This window comes from Echinops telfairi, unplaced genomic scaffold, assembly GCF_000313985.2.
Source record: "Echinops telfairi isolate 266 unplaced genomic scaffold, ASM31398v2 ScPeMD7_443;HRSCAF=831, whole genome shotgun sequence".
Classification (NCBI taxonomy): Eukaryota; Metazoa; Chordata; class Mammalia; order Afrosoricida; family Tenrecidae; genus Echinops; species Echinops telfairi.
Window position 1 is genome coordinate 54,453,235 of NW_022104341.1, and position 20,709 is coordinate 54,473,943.

Below are 20,709 nucleotides of genomic sequence, written 5' to 3' on the forward strand. Positions count from 1 at the left end.
CCCAAATAGGTCAAAGTAAAACAGAACTATGCTGATTTACAAATGCAGTATTCATTTTGTGATTAAAATAGGAATAACAAACATACATACATAAAATAGGAAAAGACTTTATGCTTGGCAAAAGAGAGGTTTATCCCAAAAGAGGACGACCCCTAATGACACGAATTGATAGGGTAGCTGCAACAATGGACTCAAAAACAATTGGCAGGGCCAGGCAGGGCCAGGCAGCGTTTCACTCTCTTGTACACAGGTACTGTGTGTCGGAACTGGCTCAACAGCCCTCAAGAATAACAGCAATAATTATTAATGTAAACCAACCAATTCTTATTTCTCACCCACTTTTCTACCACAATTTGTTTAATTTCTGCTTCTATTTTGGATTAGACCATTCAACATCTTTCTCCTATAATCTGAACACATATTTCAAGTACAAAATTCTTGATCAGGAAATATGTCTAAAAGAGAAAAGAGGAATGTGCTAATTTCTTAATAATAACAAAATAACAGACTGTCTTAAAGCATGGCTTGCTGACTAAATGCAGAAGCATCACGTCAACTCATGCTGCTTTCATATGGCAACGGGTGATACCTTGTATCATCTATTAGTTTTCTGATGGCTGCTTTGTTTTATCAGGGTGATTTGCAGCAGTTGCCTTTAACATCAGGCTAATTTCAAGATGTTACACACTTTTCCAGCAAAATGCATTTGTTGTTTCTAGGTGCTGTTGAGTTTGGTCTGACTCCTAGTGACCTTATGTTTAATAGAACAAAATGCTGCCTGGCCCTGGGTCTTCCTCAAAATAGTTATGATGTGGGAGCCCATTATTGCAGCCATGTTGTCAATAGAATGCAGTTAGCAAGCTGCACACTCTTGAGCAAAGGATGTTCAAGGCATATCACAATCCTCAAGGGGCTCACTGCCATTGAGCCATCTGACTCATATTACTTTATGTATATTCCAATACAAACTGTTCTAAATGATTTGCTTCCAAACTAATATTTGATCATATTGTCTCACAGCACTCTGTACCTTCAGAATGTGTTTTTGGGGGGATACATTTTAATTTCATATAACATTACAGAAATTCAGTTCACAAAAGAAGGATACTAAATTTTCTTGCAAGTTTAAAATATACCCCAAATAATTAGAATAAACTTTTTCAGTTAAAATTGATCATATATTCAATTCACGAAGTGTAAAATAGTAAATGAAGCCAATGAATAACCAGTGGCATTGATTTGGCATACCATTAGATTGCCAATATTTAAAAAAAAACGAAAGACACCAAAATCAATTTGACATATCTAGTGAAGTTTCTGTAAGGGGATTGATGAGTGGAGTAGGTACATGTTACATGTGCAGAGTAAAAAGTAAGAAGATATATATTAATTTCATAACAATTAAGAGTCATCTGCACTCGACAAATTATTTATTGAGAAAATATCACAAAACTTAACTCACATTCATTTCTGGTCTCGAGGATCAAGCAGTGTTCACCAAGTCTCCAGCCTGAGTGCAGCATGGTTCAAGGTACCGTCTCCCTTTCTGCACCGCTTGATTTCATTCAGTGAGCAAGCATCCTGTAAGAACCTTCCTGCTTTCCCACATTGCTGCCAATCATGTGAAACTTAAATAGGATATCATTTATTACTCCAAAAATTTCATGTCTTCATCGGGATATACTTGTAGATAAAAAATCCAATGTAAAGTAGTAAATGCTATAATAGGTGAATATAGGCAATGCTCTTTTGACAAAGCAGAATAAACATTGTGTTTGCAAACATTTAGTAGAAAAACTGGCATTTGGATGTGTTTTGAAGATTCATGATATATAGAAAAGCAGAGAAGGACTAATAATGTACTACATTCCCATTCTCTCATATTCTTACTTTCCCACATTTCTCATTTTGAATTCTGTAGTCCCAGTCTACAGTCATTCTGGTATAAATAGCCTAAAATTCTTTGCACCTCTCCTCTTCCATCCAGCTTGCCTGCTAAAATCTAGAAAACTGCCTCCTCTTTCTATGCGTGAACCCACGTATGTATTTCTAGAGATGCTCAACTCTGCTGACAGGATTTTCTTTATACATAGCCTTTAATCCCATAGGTATGTCACACAACCAGAAGATTCTAAGATATTTCATTAGGCTAATAACTTCCTACCTCTCAGATTGTCTAATAGGACAGAGTTGAATTGCCCCATATAGTTCCCAAGGCTGTAATCTTTACAGAAGTGAATTGTTACCTCTTTCTCCTACTGGTCGACTAGTGGGTACAAATCTCCATCGTCCTTTGGGTCAGCAGCTAAGCACTCAAACCCAAACCCACTGTCATCCAGTGAATTCTGACTCATAGAGACTATAGATAGGGTTTTCAGGGCTCTAAATCTTTACCCATGTAGACAACACGTCTCTCTCCCACAGAAAAACTGGTGGATTTTTGGTTAGTCATCCAAAGCTTACCCGTCAAGGCTAACCTGGGCTCTTTTGCCAAGTCAGAGTTAACAGAAGTTTTTCTTAATATACAAAATATATGGAGAGATAGCTTGACTTTTCTGTTGAACACATGCAAGAGAAATATTTCTAAATTCCTGTAGTTTCCAAGTTCCTCTGACATTTAAGATCCTTGCCTGAACAATATTCATAAAAATATTCACCTAAGATATTAACTTTGTGACATTAATATCCTTGGATGCATGTTTACATTTAATATTCCTCTTAAGTAATACAAGAGTTTAGCTTGTCCTTTAAAACTATGATTTCTTCCTTACCAAATTACTTATTCTATTATGCCTCATTTCATACTAAAAAATTCCCAGATCTTTGCCTAAGGGCAATTGTATTTCTACTCCCATTTAAATTTGATCTGCATCCAATGCTTTAATAGGACTTCTATTCACATTTCATAAATTATAACAATTTAGTAATCATTCTAGTTATAAAATAAATTCCCCCAAATTTTATGAGCTAGGTAAGAAATTAAGCTAATTAGGTGAAGATCATGTTATCCTTAATAACACTGAATATTTTATTTAACAATATTTTATAATTTACTAAACAATATTTAATATAGTTACTCTTAACAATACTTAATAAGAGTTAGTTGGATAGAGTTATTTTTGCCCTAAAAAAATGAGTGAGAAATATTATGCAACATGAATTTGATAAAAAGTATAAAACAAGCCATTCTCCATTTAGGAAATGGTAAGAGGCCCTTTAGAACAAAAAGGAATAGTTTTAAGTAAATTTAAAATGTTATTAAAGCTATTGACTCAAAATTATAATGCACCCTTTCTGAATTAAACAGTTTCTCTAAAGCAGCAACTTCATTTTGTTTCAATGATTCATGTAATTTCCAAAAGAAAAGGAAAACCAGTTCTTGTACTAAATGGAAACTAAGGGGGCATTTCTTTAATTAATTCATCCATCTAAGTATGTGTATATGTTAAAACGTGTTTCATGAAAAGTGATGATCTTCTCTATAAATCTTCACCTAATTCACAATAAAAGTTTTAATGAATCAAATAAAACATGTTTATATTCTCAGTGCCATACACTTTTGCTGAGAATGTCCTATTAAAAAATGTGTAACTTAGGAAGAAAAAGAATGCTGCCTAGAAATTTCTTACATGGCAATTGGCTTCAAATAATATATGAAAGATAACAATATAATTTAACGTGTAATATTTCTGACTCACATTATAATTACATTAAAATTTCTATTGAATTTTGGGCTCTCACTTATTCTAGCCCCAGTCTAAGAACCATTATTTCTTATGACCTGGCCCTTGCCAGCTTCTCATTCATCTCGACACAACCTTAGCTTCCCTAATATTTTCAATCTTCCATTTATGTTAAAAATATTGATGGTGAAATGGAAATACTATTAGTTGTGAAGACTTAGATCCCATTTTTCACTTTTGTAAATCTTTGGAACATAAGGAAATAACATTTTCTAAAAGAAGGAAATTTTATTTAAATGTTATATCCTTATTTTAGAGGAAATCTAACAATTACATTATTGTAATGCATTATAATTTGAAGAATGCTTTATATTTGTAATGTAATAAATATCATTCACTTTATTAGAATTGAAAAATATATACTGAGAAGAAATGAAAATATATCATTCTAATAGAATTCTTTAGGTGAAGAGGATGTTAACATGAATATGATTAGTTTGTGAGCCTGTCCTAGTCTCACCTTTGGTAGAAGACCTAGAATGATGATGGTACCATCATCATTGCGCTAAGCAGAGACATCACACCTTGTAATTGGTATATATTAGTAAATGCACAAGATATATTATAAACCATAGTATATTAAATTATGCGCTATATTCACAAAATCAGAGTTAATAGACTCAGCATTAAGCTACTCTGTAAGCTGTTCCTCACAACAACACATTTTAGTAACAAGGGCACTAAGGAACCTTTTGGTATACTTCACTAAAAGAAGAAATAGAGCATCATAATGCCAAAGGAAACGAACTCATTAATAGAATCCTGAAATTGGTACAGAATATAGTTTAGTCACACAAGCTTAGGATATATAGTAATTTATAAAACTTTCTTTATTTTATTGACTATAGTAATTAGTGAGAATATAGATAATAGAAGGAAGAGAGATAAAAAAGGAAAGTAAGACATGTATATTTTAGTTTAGAAAAATCTACTCATGATATTTTTAAAGAATAAATAAACATGAAATTAAAATATGTTGTGTAGAATTATTTCAGAAATCAAGAAGTTACCATCCAAACAGACAAGGAAATACTACACCATTTAAAATCAAGAGAGATGTGGGTCAGGGTTGTATTCTTTCCTTATACTTATTTAGTTCTTAGGATTAGCAAATAATATAAGAAACTGGATTATATGGAAAAGAACATGAAACCAGAATCAGAGGAGCACTTATTAGCAAACTTGTAATCTCCAGATGATTCATTCATTCTTGCTGAAACAAAAATTTGAAACACTTATTGCTGATGATCAAAAACTACAGTCTGCAGTATGAGTTATATAGCAACATAAAGAAAACAAAACTCCTCCCAACTAGACCGATAAGCAAGAACATGGTAAGGAAGAAAAGATTTAAGTTGTCAAAGATTTCATTTTACTTGGATCCACAATCAATGTCCATGGAAGCAGAAGTATAGGAATTAAATGACATAGGGCTAGTCTACTAAAAACAACAACAACAAAACTTTCAAAAAGTTGTTTTAAAAAAAATCCTGTAAAAGCAATGACGTCATTTGAAAGCTAAGCTGTGCCTGACCTATGATATTTTATTTTTAATTGCCTCAAATTTGACAATGAACAAAGATGGACATTGTCTCACATGCTTTGTCCATGGTATCAGGACGGTCCAGTCGCTTGGACAAGGAGACATCCTGCCAGGTAAAGTAGAAGTCATGACCGTGGAGTTGACCCTAACTCCTAGTGAACCTATGAGCAGAACTACCCCTTGGGTTGTGGAGGCTGTAAATCTCGAATAAGGCAGAAAGCCTTATCTTTCTCCCTCAGAGAGGTGCGTGGGTTCAAACTGTTGATCTTGTAGTTAGCAGCACACCCCTTAATCCACTGTGCTACTGGCGAGCGTATCAGCAAAAAACTCCAGGAAGACTCTCGATGTGATGGATTGACACAGTGCTGCCACAAGGACTCAAACTCAGTGAGGACTGCAAGGATGGCACACGCCTTGCCTTGCACTGTGGCTCAAGGTCACTGTTGAGCCAGAACCGATTGGACTCCAAGTTAGTATATCCCTTCTATCAGTAAATGTAGGATGTTGCAAGACCATAGGCATCACAAAGGGGAAATGTTTTGTCTTTTTTAATCTTGTTTTTCATGAGAAAGTCACTTACTAAGAGCCACCATGTCTTAGAATAAAAGTATACAATTAATAAATGTATCATGAATTGATTCTTAAACATTCTTTGCTTAGTATTGCAAAAGCATCATGCATGCTTATACTTGAGGAATTAAGTATATTGAGTAATTTTTCCTATAACTTATTCTTAATGATTTTTCTTAGAGTACAAAAATTTTATAAATGATAATGAAATATAATCTTCTAACAGTCAAATGAAACTTTGTCTAGTAAACCATCCTCTGCTTGAAAAAACATATTGGAAACATTTGTAGGATTACAATTATCCAGTTATTAAATTGGATACCTTGAGATTCTCAGATCATCTCTAGGGTATTTTTACATAACATACTAGGTATTTTCAGAGAGCTTATTTTACATAAGAAGACCAATAGTTTTCTTCTATTCAAAACATAATGTGACAACTCATAATGGCCCATTTCTTAGAAGTAGATAACATTGGAATTTTAGAATTAGTGTTCTCTAGATTCCTTTCTGTAATGGAGGTAACATTTTCCTAAGGAGATAATTTCCAAGTAAACGAAGAGTCAAAATAGTTCAGAGAACTATGAGTGCTATGCAGAAAAACGGAACAGAATAGTGAATTAGTATAAAGGCTAAGAGGGAAACATTTCCTAACTGTGGTCAGGGCAGGTCTCTGAGGAGGCAACATCTGCAGTAAGACCAATTCTTAAAGAAGACCTAGTCATGCAAATATCGATCGTAAGGGCCTTGCAAGCAGAGAGCCAGTACAAAGCTCTGAGATGGGGCTAGCTTGTGTTCAGGAGGAAGACCTACTGAAGAGTTCTGGGAAAAGCCTGGCATTGTATCAACATACCATAGTCTGTGACTATGATTTGTCAGTCAGTGTCTTGAATCTGAGGCATCATTCTGGCTCATTGTTGATAATGAATTTTCAGACCTGAAATGCTGAGAACCACACCTTATGTGATAGGAAATGATGCTCCTGCCCCCATGAACTTAGTTCCTGGCATTCAGCTTTATGTAATTCCCTTCCACACTGTTTCAGCTTTCGCCTGGGTGGCCAATAGCATTCGGCAGAAGTGATGGTATGGAACTTACCATACATGGCTTCTGTGTTAAGTGCTCATGTTCTTTTTCTCAGATGACTTTCCTGGGGGAAGCAAGCTCCAAGTTTTGAGTAGCCTCACAGAGAAACCAACATGGCTATAAACTAAGTACTCAGCCTATATTCAACTTAGACCTGCCAACTCTTATTGCATGAATGAATTTGGAAGCAAATCTCCTAGCCAATCTAGCCATGATAAGACTGCAGCCGGCAGACAGCTTGCTTGACTTGTGAGATACACTGAGACAGACCCACCAGCTAAGCCCCTTCTGTATTCCCGACCTGCAGGAAGTCCTAAGTAAAAACAAGCAAGTGATAAAGTGTCTCCTTTGTCATCCAGCTCTCTACCACCCCACATTTTCTGACAATTCCTAAAACAGCATCTTTAAGGGGATAATTCTGCTCTGAAGAAAAAAGAAATGTCTCATGGAGGCTGAAAGGTTTGCTTTTTGGTTTTCGACTTCTTCAGATGCTCAACGTCTTATTACTGACTATCAAGAGCTGACAGTTTCAAGGATTTTTAGGCAAATGTGTTTTTCTGAGATTAATTGTCATATGCATTCATATACCAAGATGCATTATTTTCAAGTAGTGTATGAAAATGTATAACACTAACATCTATTTCGTAATTGAAAATAATTGATCCCAGTATCTGCACACAACATCAGCTTACAGGATATATATTTAATATATATTCTACCACAATTTTATGCCTTTTTAACATTTTGCAGGAACTGCTAATCATATGGATTTTATGGTAGAAAAAGAAAAGAAAAGGTCACTGAAGATCCATTAGAGAACTTGAATCCTATCTGTATTCTGGAGGGAATCATGAATTATCTATTTTTGAAATAGTTATTATAACACTTGAATTATTATTTTTAAATGATATTCCTTCCTTTAATTAGAAGGCATAAAGCAAGATGGAGAAGGGTAGTAGAAAGTTCACACATCACCCTGAGTTATATGTCATGATTTGTGAAACCAAGGTACTGTGTATTAAGAAATGACCTCATGAAAACACATCTCTATTTAAGACAGAGATTCTTTCTGCAATTCTCGTTCTACAGACACCAAAACTAAAACAGAATCCTCGTTTAGAATTTGTTGATACATTTTAAAATGGACATACAAACTATGCTTTGACAATGTTTCTTAAAATATAAAAGCTACAACAGATTTACAGGTTAGATTGGTTATTCGAGATGCCAACCGCGAGGTCAGCAGTTCAAAACTCTCAGTCACTGAATGGGAAAAACATGAGGCTTTCTACTCTCATAAACAGTGACAGTCTCAGAAACCCACTGAGGCTGCTCTACCCTGTCTCAAAGGGTCACTATGAGTTAGACTCAACTTGATAGCAGTGTGCGTTTGTGTGTGTGTGTTTAATAGTTGACCCTATCACATCTGTATATCCTGTATAGATTTACAATATCAACTGGGATGTAATTTGTACATATTATTCTACTTATTTAATTCTATTTAATACTATGCCACAGTCTCAAAAACCAGGAACCAATTATAAGCATTGTTTCCCAGTACTCTTAATTATTCACCCATCTCCCTGTAAAGTTCCTATATAAATGTATGCCAGGCTCATTTTTATGCTTGATATCACAGTCATTACTTGACAGTTGAAGGGTTCTTCTTCACACACTCGATATATATTTTGACTTAACCATAAGATTAGATGACGAGGGTAATTGCTCTTTCACCATGGTTTAGTTTCTGTTCCAGCCACGCTCCAAACCTTACTTTCAAAGAGGCAAACAAAAGCAAAGGGAATGTAAATGATGGCATTAACTTCATCTGCAAGAGATGAAGACTTGAACAAGTAACAGTTTCAACCTTGTTCCCCTGTGGATGTATGTGAAAGCTCTTCAATCAGCCTACGCATAAGGATAGGGCTCAGAGAAGGTACCGAGTTACGGAGCCATCTCGTCCTTTGCATGTTGTGCCCTTGCTCTCCATTTACGGAGCGACGAATGAATGCCAGCTCTCTAATGCACGGATTTAATAATAATTCATGTCAGCATTGAAAACTTCATATTATGTTGACAACATTTCCATATATAAAATCATCTATAAAATGTAAATGAAGGCATTTTATTGATATGATCATATTGGTAAAAGAAAACACACACACAAACAATACAATTCAGAGCTCTTTAAGGAAAAGAAGTTTGAAAGCACAAAATGAAATTTAGTTTTGGTTCAATAAAAGAAAGATCGATAAATCCTGTGAATGTATTTGAAAAACTAATCACTGGAATACTACTGGAGAATAATGATAGCAAAGTAATGATTTCAATAGTTCAGTTACAGTTTACATGCAGACTGCATTTATTTGTTTAAAAAATATCCTCACACCTTAAGTAATTTTTGACTTTCAATAAAATTATTTTTGTGTGACAGAAAATTTTTATTATTATACACCAGTAAGGCAAGACCATGTGAAACAATGCACTTTATTAAATTAGCACTGAAGAAAGTTTGGGGGTTTGTTTTTTAAACATATTCTGAGTTTTTCTATAAGTAAAAAGGGGAAAATTTCAAGATTGTATAACTTTTCCCCATATCATTTCAGACTCTAACAATATTTACATTTTCCTGAAAAGAAAATGAACATATTTTTACTTTAACAACTGAGAAATATCACAGTCTATAAAATAACTTAAAGGATTAATCACCTATTATATTGAACCATTTGAAATTATCAGTCTTTCTTGAACAATGAAAATGAAAACTTCTATGTGTGAATGTAATAATTTTAGCATGGGAAGAAACAAGCAAATATTTCCTCATGTTGCTTGTAACTAAGCAACTTTATAGAATGCATTTTATAAGGATGCAGCTTTTTGAGGATGCATATTTACTATGCATCTTTTTTAGTATACCAGACTTTCATCCTCTAAGAAAACGCTAATGTTAACGCAAAGTACAAATATTAGCCAACATAAAAATATGCAGTCACTTTTCCCACTAGTGAAAAGTCACAGTTGACATTTTAGAAAACATATAATCACTTACTTTGGTAGAGTTTTCAAGTGATTTTCTCTTAACTCCAAAATCCGCAATTTGACAAGTCTGCAGGACAAATTATGAATGATCATTTACAGTAACCAAATACTTGTGCCCAAATAATTATGTACAACGGGTATGCATTTCAAAGGAATAGACTAATTATGAGTAAGGTTGCATCAACATTGGGTAATGAACAAATATGCTCTGTAAAAATAACTAAATAATCAACGACGTGAAACAAAATGAGCACGAATTGTTGTATGGAAAGCTGTTTTCCTTCACAAAAAATCCAATTTAAATAAAAGTTAAAAACTATGTAGAATAAAAATAAAATTAGTTGAGGTCTTTTGAAGAGTATCATTGATTCCAAGTCTAAGTTTCCCATAGCTTATAAAAACATTTTCATTGTAGTTCCATTTCCTACATCCAGTGGGCTGGCTGCAGCTATGAGCTCAGGCGTAGGATCACTTGTGAGGCCAGCATGAGACCTCGCGGTGTTTGGTTCTGATGTGCATAGGGTCGCGATAGGTCGGAGATGACTCGATAGCACCTAACAACAAGACCAGCCCAGGAGCTGACTGTGCAACAGTCATCGACTGGCACATACACATTCAGAATCAAGCTTCAGACAATTAACACAAGTCCATAAGAGCCAAAATATGACCTTCAGTCTACCCCACCTGGATTCTGAGAACATCGCAAGAACAGAATTGATACGTTGAGCATTAATGACAGAGGAGCTGATGAGCTGTGGGAGGACATCAAGAACATCATTCATGAAGAAAGTAAAAGGTCATAAGAAAAAGAGGAAAGAAAGAAAGTTGTTTGTAGTAATCAAGTAACTAAAGCAAATTAAAGGATGAGGTCAAAGAAAATTTCTAAGGGTAGCTCTAGAAGCAAAGCCAAATATTAAAATGCAATGTGCAAAGCCCTAGAATTAGAAAAACAAAAGGGAAAACGTTTCTTAGCATACCTTAAAGTGAACTAAAAATATTAAAGCCTCAAGTTGCAGTATTGAAAGATTCTAAGGGCAAAATATTGAATGATACTGGAAGCATCAAAAGAGAATGGAAAGATAACAGAGTCACAATACTGAAAAGAAGTAATTGACATCCCACCATTTCAGGAGGTAGCATATAAGCGAAACCAATGTTGATGAAGGAAGATGTTCAAGCTGCACTGAAAGCATTGGGCAAGAAATCCATGCACTAGCAAATGAATTGTTTCAACAGATGAAGCACTGGAAGTACTTCCTCATTTATGCCAGCCAATTTGACCAACTGACTGGAAGAGATCCCTATTTGTACACATTCCAAAGAAAAGTGAACCTACAGAAAGCTCAAATTATAGAACAATATCATTGATATCACATTCAAGTAAAATTTTGCTGAAGATCATCCAACAAAGGTTGCAGCAGCTAATCAACAGGGAGGTGCAAGAGGTTTAGGCTAGATTGAAAATGACTTGGAACCAGGGATATGATTGCTGATCTTGATGGATCTTGGCTGACAGCAGAGAATTTCAGAAACACGTTTAATTCTCTTTTACTTACTATGGCAAGGCATTAGACTGTGTGGATCATAACAAACTATGGATAACATTGAGGATAAGGATAATTCCAGAATACTTCATTGTGCCCCTGTAGAAGTGATACATGGATCAAGAGAGTTCTTGAACAGAACAGGGGATATTCATGGATTAAGTCAGGGTCGGTGTGTGACAAGGCTTTATTCTCTCACCATACCAATTCAATCTGTATGCTGAGCAAATGACAGAATCTGCCTTATGTGAAGAAGAATGTGGCATCAAGATTGGATAAAGGCTTATTAATAACCTTCAGTGTGCAGATGACATAACCTTGCTTGTTGAAAGCAGGGAAGACCTGAAGCACTAGCTGACGAAAAGCAAGGATTGTAATCTGTAGTACGGATTACAATTTAGTGTAAAGAAGACAAAATTCCTCACAAATAGACCAAGAGCTAGCATCATATTATTTGGAGAAAAGGTTGAAATTGTCAAATGTTTTGTCTTGCTTGGATCCACAATCAAAACTCTTGGGAACAGCAGTCAAGAGATCAAAAGACGAGTAGCACTGGGTACATCTGTTGCACAATGACTCTTTACAGTACTGAGAGCAAGTATGTTACTTTGAGGATTAAGGTTAGCTTGACCCAAGCCATGGTATTTCCCGTTGCCTCATATGCATGTGAAAGGTGGACACTGAATAAAGATTAGTGAAAACAAATCAATGCATTTGAATTGTGATGTTGTTGTCTTGAAAGTACCATGGACTTCCAAATGGTCAAAATGATCTGCCTTGGTAGAAGTATGTCCACAGCACTCCTTAGAGGCCAGGATGGAGAGACGCGATCTTAGACAGGGGTGTCTGGAGAGACCAGTCCTGCAGAAGGATTTCATGCATGGTAAAGTAGGGGAGCAATGAAAACGAGGAAGGTCCTCAAGAAGATGGATTGACACTGTGGCTGCAACTCTAGGTTCAAGCATGGGAATAATCTTGTGGCTGGTGCAGGATCTTCTTGTTTTCGTGGGTATAAGGTTGTTATAGGTGGAAACTGACATGATGGCACCGAAGAACAACAATTATATTACAAAGTAAGATGTTCTACAATACATCATATTTTATGGACTGTGGTCCCAATTTAACAATTGGTATGCATTTAAACATCTCTGGTATCATCTTCCCTGTGGCATTCCTGGTGCTACGGAAATCATGTTTAGACACGAAAGGTTTCTGTTTTTGTTGCTTGGAACAATACAGAGAATGACTCAACATGGCCCTTCTAGCTGAAGTCTTTGTAACTCACACGGAATGACTGGGTGGGTGATTGGTTGTATTTCCTCTTTTCTTGCTGGGTTTGGATAAGAGAAAGTGTGGGAAGACACCTAGGATTCTATGATTCAGTTGTGCGTGATTGTTGACAGAGTTAATTGTCATTGTATAAATTTGGAACTCTAATGTGGGGATTGGTCAATTTTGTGATGCTGCTGGGTATGAAATAAGCCATCTCAAAACAGAAGCAGCAGGGATCTCACTACCACCCAGAAAGAACAGCCAGGAGTGGAAACCAAGGAGGATCATGCCTTGAAACTTCATCCATTGACTGAAAACGATCGAACAAGAGAAGTGTCAAAGGAGAGGCCGCAGCAAAACCAAGAATCAGAGCGTGAGACAGAGTTGGGCTAGGTCCATGGAGTTCGAAAGCGGATTGGCCCTGGGGTAGGAGGCGTGTTTGCATTCTGATCCATGGATCTAAAACTGAGGTGCCCTGGGGCTAAGACTTACTTAGGTCAGAGTATAGTGCCTTTGGGCATTTATTGACAGTATTAAAGGGATTTTATGATACTTGCTTGAATGGGGCAGAGACTAAGGGGCCACAAGGCCGAGGGTACAGGTGTTCCAGAGCAGAAGAACTCTGTACCTAGCATGTCTGATCCTGCACTGCTACCTATTAACTTTCCTAATCAGCTCCACAATCATGAGTCTGATCTGTGAATTATGTATGATCATTGTGATAAATTATTGAAGCAAGCACAGAGGCTGGAAAATGCTATGGGAGGGAGGGATGGTGTCAGAATTAGTAAGAAGTTTGGAGGCTAGAGGCATGTTTGAACTTCACTTTATAGGAATAGTTCTTGGTTTATGAATTTGATTCTCCTTCCCTTCTGTGACGTCCGATGAATTCAGATATCACTCGCGCCCTCTTTCCACTTAGGTAATGCTGGTGGTTAGCAATGCATTTATGGAACAGTATAGCTACCAGTTAAGGTTTGCAGCCTGGGACTTTTCTAATTAATTCATGCTGTTGTGCTTCACGGCTGCAGCATGTTTCCAACTCATAGCAACCTCACGTGTGCCGAGTAAAACAGCTGCACGGGGGTTTCAACACTGGGACCTTTCAGAAGCTGATCACGAGGGCTGTACTCTGAGTTGTCTGGCCCTCTGAAGCAGCGATGTTGCAGCGACGCCCAGAGCACTGAAATCTGTGTGCCGGCGGACTGCACTTCTGCTGCAGCGGCTGCTGAGCCGATTCCAACACCCCTGCCAACCCAACGCTACTTACGCTATTTTGAAGCAGTCGTTAATGCGAATCTCCAAATTCTTACTGCCTGGGGACGAGGTGACTGTTTGTTCTATTTCCTCTATAACCTCTAACAGTGTTTTTATGCATTCACCTAAGTCTCTTTCCCTTGCCATTTTACTTTGCTTCCTATTACAGTTCTAATTTAATTTTTAATCTTACAGTTGTCACCTACATGTGAAAGAAAGTGACTCAGTCCTTCATTGTTGTGTACTACAACTAAAATAGGTCTATTAAATACTGGATAATTCTTAACTCTTGTCAATACTTGTACTTTTCCCCCCTCCAATCTCTTAAAATAGTTCTACAAAGAAAACACAGTTTTAAACAATCAGAAAGCGTATCATGAAAAACTCATAGCTATTTGGAACTAGAATTCTGTTTTAGGTAAATGATCGCCTGAAATATGCCCTGTTTTATTTTTATTGTATTCTAAAAAGTACCTTTTTTCGCCTTCAGCAAGATAGTTTAGCAACATGACTTTTATGATCTCTTTCAAACTTTGAAAATCTGTGCTGCTAAAAGCCATGGTAAGTAACAAAGTATTTCTGATTTGATGAATCAAGAATATATTTGCCATGTTGTGGTCATTGTCAATCTGACTGATAATATACTTAAAGGACTGGTGAAAAGCCAGTTCTTTTGAAGTTAGGTGAGAGTTCTCTTGAAAATCCTTCAATTAAAAAGAAAACAAAAAGAACCTACCCAAGTCTATCGTATTCATGGGTGTTGTGCTGTCATGATTTGCACAAGCCACGGCATTTGAGAAGTGCTGCCACGTACTCTCCTGCACTAGGGAAGGCTGCAACAGGTTAGGTGGCTTCATATCATGCTCCATTGCAGTTATTTTTAATGTCACCTGAGGCCTTTGGTCAGTAGAATGGTGTTGAGTAATGCCCATTCTACTGTTTGAATGACTTTAAAAAATAGCACTTAGAAAAATACTGTGAGATTGATCTTAACATGTCCTAACTTTTAAGACACATCTGTTATAGAAAACAAAAAACAGTACACTGCAGAACACATAAAATATTTTATTGTAAAATGCTTCTACATATCATTTGCCTTCACTCTCAACCTGCCCCATGAGATCATTGTCTTATATGCATTACTAATTATTCTTTATATGTTAGGAATATGAATAATTTGCTTTTCACAAATATTAAAATATATTCCAGTTTGTTCTATTTTATGTTTTTCTCTTTGTTATCTTTAATACAAATATTTGCAGAGTTAAAGTTAAAAAATATCATAAATACCATTTATGGTGTTTTCTTTTAAACAGTCATCTTTATTTTACTCCCAAATAATTTTATTGTCTTTGTATTTAACCTTTAAATTCGTCTAGAACTCATTTGACTGCTATTATGGTGACATCATTTAAAGTTTTTTACTGTTTCATACTTAACTCTTTCATTCAGCTAGACCTTCCTTGACTATATCTGGGGTTAGGGGCTGTGGGGCCATTCTGACTCAGAGCAGCCATGTGCACAACAGAAGGAAACACTGCTCAATCCTTCACCTTCCTCAGGTTGATTCCCTCCCTCCCTCCCTCCCTCCTGGCCATCAAGTCCATAGACTCATAGCCACCTATAGGACAAGGTAGAACTGCCCTGTAAGTTTCTGAGACTGTAACTGTTTACAGGACTAGAAGGCTCCATCTTTTTCCTGAGTGTGATTATTAGTGCAATGGAGATATCTAATTTTACCTTATTTTTGTAAAACATTTCATGAATTAACTGAGCCCAATTCATGAAGAAAATGAAGCCTTTTTGATCAAGGCGCCCTGTTGCACAGTGTTGGAGTACGCTGGCTGCCAACTGAAAGACGGTGGCTCGAACCCCACCAGCTACTTCATGAAAGCAGCCTGCTTCGTACAGATTTACAGCCTTGGAAACCGTCATAACTGGCTCGATGACAGTGGGATTACTTTTTGGAGGGGGTTATCTTTAAGTACTACTTCTGCTTTTAAAATATTATCCAATCGTTCTTGTAAAGTATTTACCTAGGAGCAAATAAAATTGCCTCATGTAAATTTTTTATTCTTACCTTCCAAAATTGGCTGGAAGAAATTCCAGAAAGGCGTCATTCAGGTAGAGCTGGGTCAGGTTTAGAAGCTGTGTGAAGCCATCAGGGAGTCTAGAAGGGAGTTAAAGGTTTAGTCATTGCATTGATGTTGTTATAGAAACAGAATAAAAATATAAATCTCCAGGGAGAAAAAATATATAGAAGTGTAATACATTTTTCAACTCTCCTTTGGAATCACAGTAATGGGAGAATTTATTGAGCATGTTGTTACAGCTTGAAAATTTTGCCTGTTATTAAAATTAATGGCATTCACCCACCTCCGCGCTGCTCCCAGGGGCTAAGATTTATGCCACTGCCAGCGTCAGAGGCATCGTTCCTACTGCTGTCCTAACCTTCGGCACACCAGCGGAGACATGGCTTCTAAAACTCTGAGGTTCTACACTGTTTCCTAATTCTAAAATTAATGTTTGTTCTCAATAGAATATTCATATACTTAGGCAGGCAAGGTTGTCTACTGACAGTTCTACTAAATCTTTAAAATTCAAAGTAGTCTTTGAATTTTGCTATAGAAACAGAATAAAAATATTCTGGTGCTGTTGGCTAAGCGCTGGACTGCTAACCTGCAAATTTGATGATTCAAATCCTCCAGCTGCTCTGCCAGAGAAAGAGGAGGCTGCCTGCACCACACAGCTGTGCGGCCTCCGAAACCCTCCCCAGTCTATGGTTGCTAGGAGAGGAGAGGGACTGTATGGCGATAAGTTTGAGTATTTGGTATCAACATTTATGTACAGTTTACCATGAAAACGAATGCTGCCCAATCTGAAAGAGAAGGAATATTTTGTCCCTTTAACTGACATTTCCTTTAATGCAGTCTCAACCTATATGTACATTAGGATTCATATTGGTCCCCTTCATGTTTATTAAAAATTGGCAAGAACACTGATATAGTAATCATACAGAAACTTATGGCTATGGGGAATATTAAAGATGAAGAAATATCCTTAGGAAAAAGTTTTAATTACATAGAAATAGTTATTTGAAATATTTAAACCTTTGCCCCAAATATTGAACTCATGGATTTTCCAGGAAAGAGACATTTTCTTAAATGAATATTGGGTATTTACCCTTATGATTCCATTTCTATTTAAATATTTTGAATACCTTCCTCAATAGTTTTAAGCAAGGCAATGTTATGATGCAAAAATACTCCTAAGTAGCATTAACATTTTCCTTACTCTCAAGTACTAACCTATTGAACTTACTATCAACATTATTTAAAGACCTGCCGTATAGTACTCTTTAACCCACTGCTTTTGGGAAACGACTGTAATTATTACTAGAATTCCATTCATCAAAGTCTCCAACGACCTCATCGATCCCAATTATGGCGCTGCTGTTGTCGGTGTGTTACCGGGAGTCAGTTTCAATTCCTTGTGACCCAACACACAACAGAAGGCCACACTGACATATACGGTGCCTTCTTCACCGTCTCTGGTATAGTTGTACTCACTGCTGCAGGGACTGTGTCAATCCATATTTTTGAGTGTTTTTTTATTTTTTGCTGGCCCTTACATGGATGTCCTGCTTCATGAACTAAGCCCACCTGATAATATGTTGAAAGACGGAGACCAAGTCTCCTATCCTTGTTTCAAAGGAGCCTACTGGCCATACGCCCTCGTTCTTATACAGATTTGTTAGTGCTTCCGGCAGTCCACAATACATTCAATATGCCTTGCTAACAGAAGTTTTTTTCAAAGTTTTCCCAATGCAATACATCCTTTGATTTCTTCACTGCCACTTCTGGGGATATTGATTGTGGATATTAGTAAAATCCTGGACAATTTCAATGTAAAATGAAATCCTTGACAATTTCAGTGTAAAATGAAATCCTGACAATTTCAATTTTTTCTTCATTTATCATGATGGTCATGGCAGAGTGAAATTTCGTAATATGGCTTTTCTCCTCAGAAACTCCAGATGTAACTCCAGATGTAAATCTTTATGGAAGAAGACAGCCTCTGCTTTCTCCTGTGGGGAAGGTGGTAGGTTTGAACTGCCCGCTTTCCAATCAGCAGCCCGACCTAACCCTTGGCACCACTGGGCTTCTTTGACTTACATCATCTTCATTTTACTTTAATCCTACACTGTCTAGCCACAGTTTCCACCATTGATGGTTCTTTCCTTCTAGTGGGTCACCCTGACCTGTTTCTCGTCTTTGGACTTTTTCTCTGTGTTGATTCAGTGGTTTCTATTCTTCTGTCTACTTTCTTATTAACCAATGTTTTGTACATGTAAAATGACATATGCTCACACACCATAGATTGTAATAGCAATACTTTGCATGTCCCTCCCTCCTTGTATTCTTCTATTTGCTCGCTAATTCCAGAATGTGATTTACTATTCTGTGTTGCAAATAATTTTGCCAAACCCAGTCCAGTTCTTCCACATTTTCCTGAGTTTTTTAAAAAAGGTTTACATTTAATAATTTCATGTATATCATGCAAATGACTGATCACAGTAACAGAATATATTTATAAGTATAGGACATTATTTATATTTATAAGTATAGGACAATTTATTAACTATCCTGTTCCAAGAAGCATTGCAGATCTTTCTAGTTTTGTGCATTTGATTATGTTAAATATTGATTCTATAAGGGTTTTTGAACAAGCACAAAGTACATCCTGGCACGTGCACAAGACATTAATCTGCATCTTAGGAAGTGACTTTTTTGAGGCAGGTCTTCCGTGCGTGTCTATACCCAATTTTTTTAAAGTAGTTGTAGTCATCGAGTCCTAACCATGAGTGTAAAAATACCTCTTTCCCATGTCATGCTTAACATGACATTTAAAAACATCTTTTTCCCTTTTTCCAATATGATAAGTATCACAGAGTAATAATCATTGTTTCTCTGATTGATTATGAACATATTTTATAGGCTTTTTGGCAATTTGTATTTTCTGTGTTGCAAAATACCTGTTTATTTTTTTATTTCACTCATCTTTCTATGGATGCTCCAGATTTGATGCCCCAGTGTCCTACTCATATTTCCTGTGCTTAAAATGAGGTGAAACTGGGGGGAAATGGCTAATCCAGGCCTGTATTGTCCCTTCGGCAGTAGAAGCTGCACTGTTCATGCACATGGCGGGTGAGGGCTGCACAATGAGTGATATGCCACTTACGAGCAGGTCTCAGCTGATTACTGGTAGGATCATGGATAGTTCAACTCTCTCACTTGTTGAGCTTGATAAAATGGTTCATGTTTTATACTTTTTCATAGAGTTCCCCAGAGAGGCTGAGGGCCACTGCTCACAGCTCACCTGGGATCTGTTCTCAAATACACTGCATGCATGAGTGCTTCTGGGAGAACCCGGCCCAATTAAAATATTTATATACTGATTTAAAAAAAATTAAAAATAAAGTCTCAGAATACTACTTGCATTGATTTTATTATTTTGCTCTAAATATCCTCTTCAAGTTTATATTTTGAAGTTGAATCCTTTGGCTAGAGCTTCAGAGAGGCTGGTCTATGAGCTTGCTGTTCTATAGAGAGAGGCCAGCTTCAAGGGGAGAAAGGGAGGGCTTTTGTAATGTAGAAAGGAGCTGACTCATGAGTTGAGTAACAATGAATATACCTGTTAAAGGGTATTTTTTTTACTGAGACTTGGGAGTGAAGATTTGAGAATACAAGTGGGGGTTGGCCTTACCGGGCTGTGAATGCTCAGCGCAGAGTCAAGTTTTTCCAACAAGGGGTTAAAGAAGAACCGTCCTCTTGGTTTCTCTTTATTGTAATACATTAGAACTAATATCTATACTGTGTGATAGCTTTTATACTGCCATGGGTGTTATATAGACTTCAATCCAGATTTAACCACTACCTTATTTTAATGTTTCATTTAGTCTGATTCATTCCAGAGAAAGAATCATTTAAAAGTTTTGAAAAGAATATTAATAGGGTTTGTTTAAATTTGATGAATATTGAAAGCACTGCTCTGATGACTGACTTTAACATGGTCACTTTTAGTAAGCAAATGGCTTTAAAAGGATCTAGTTTTATAGTTACAGAAACAATTTGAACTCCTTGGCTTCCCTCAGACCGCTATTTCCCACATGAAGGCATGACTGTATGCCGTGGTACTATTTCTATGATCAAAAATCTCTTTCTTTCTTGATGTCTCTCTGGGAAACTTCATACTGTCGAGGAACCTGGCATAGTATTTTGAGTATTTCTTTTGTTTTTTAAATGAATTTTTAATTGTATATTAGACAGAGTATGTACATTTCAGACTATCACCTCTACATTCAGTAGTTCAAGCCACTCATCAGCCCTGTGCCTAATGTTCTAGCCCCCTCACCCCCAAATCCTCTTCTCCCTCTTATGGATCTCCACCTTCCTCCTCTTCATCTTCCCAACCTTGCCCCATTTCCATTGAGACCCTGCAATTCTTTTTCCTGGTTTTTATCTTTATAGTAGTAATCTCCTATTTGTCCTTCTGTGATGGGCTAACTTCACTTCGCACAATGTTCTCCAAGTCCATTCACATCACGAGTGGTTTCCTGGTTTTGTCCATGCTGTTTAGTGATGCACAGTCTTCC

At 36.6% G+C, this 20,709-nt stretch overlaps 1 protein-coding gene across 7 annotated transcripts in view; it reads right to left on the reverse strand.

The window, feature by feature from the left end:
* LRRC7 (leucine rich repeat containing 7) overlaps positions 1-20,709 on the reverse strand; it is a 595,712-nt gene that overhangs the window by 266,237 nt on the left and 308,766 nt on the right. For all 7 annotated transcript variants that reach the window (XM_045292109.1, XM_045292107.1, XM_045292106.1 and 4 more), the window contains exons 7-8: positions 16,135-16,224; positions 9,992-10,048 (exon numbers count right to left, since the gene is read on the reverse strand). In XM_045292109.1, coding sequence (XP_045148044.1) covers positions 9,992-10,048; positions 16,135-16,224 — 147 coding nt within the window. The remainder of the gene's footprint in view (positions 1-9,991; positions 10,049-16,134; positions 16,225-20,709) is intronic.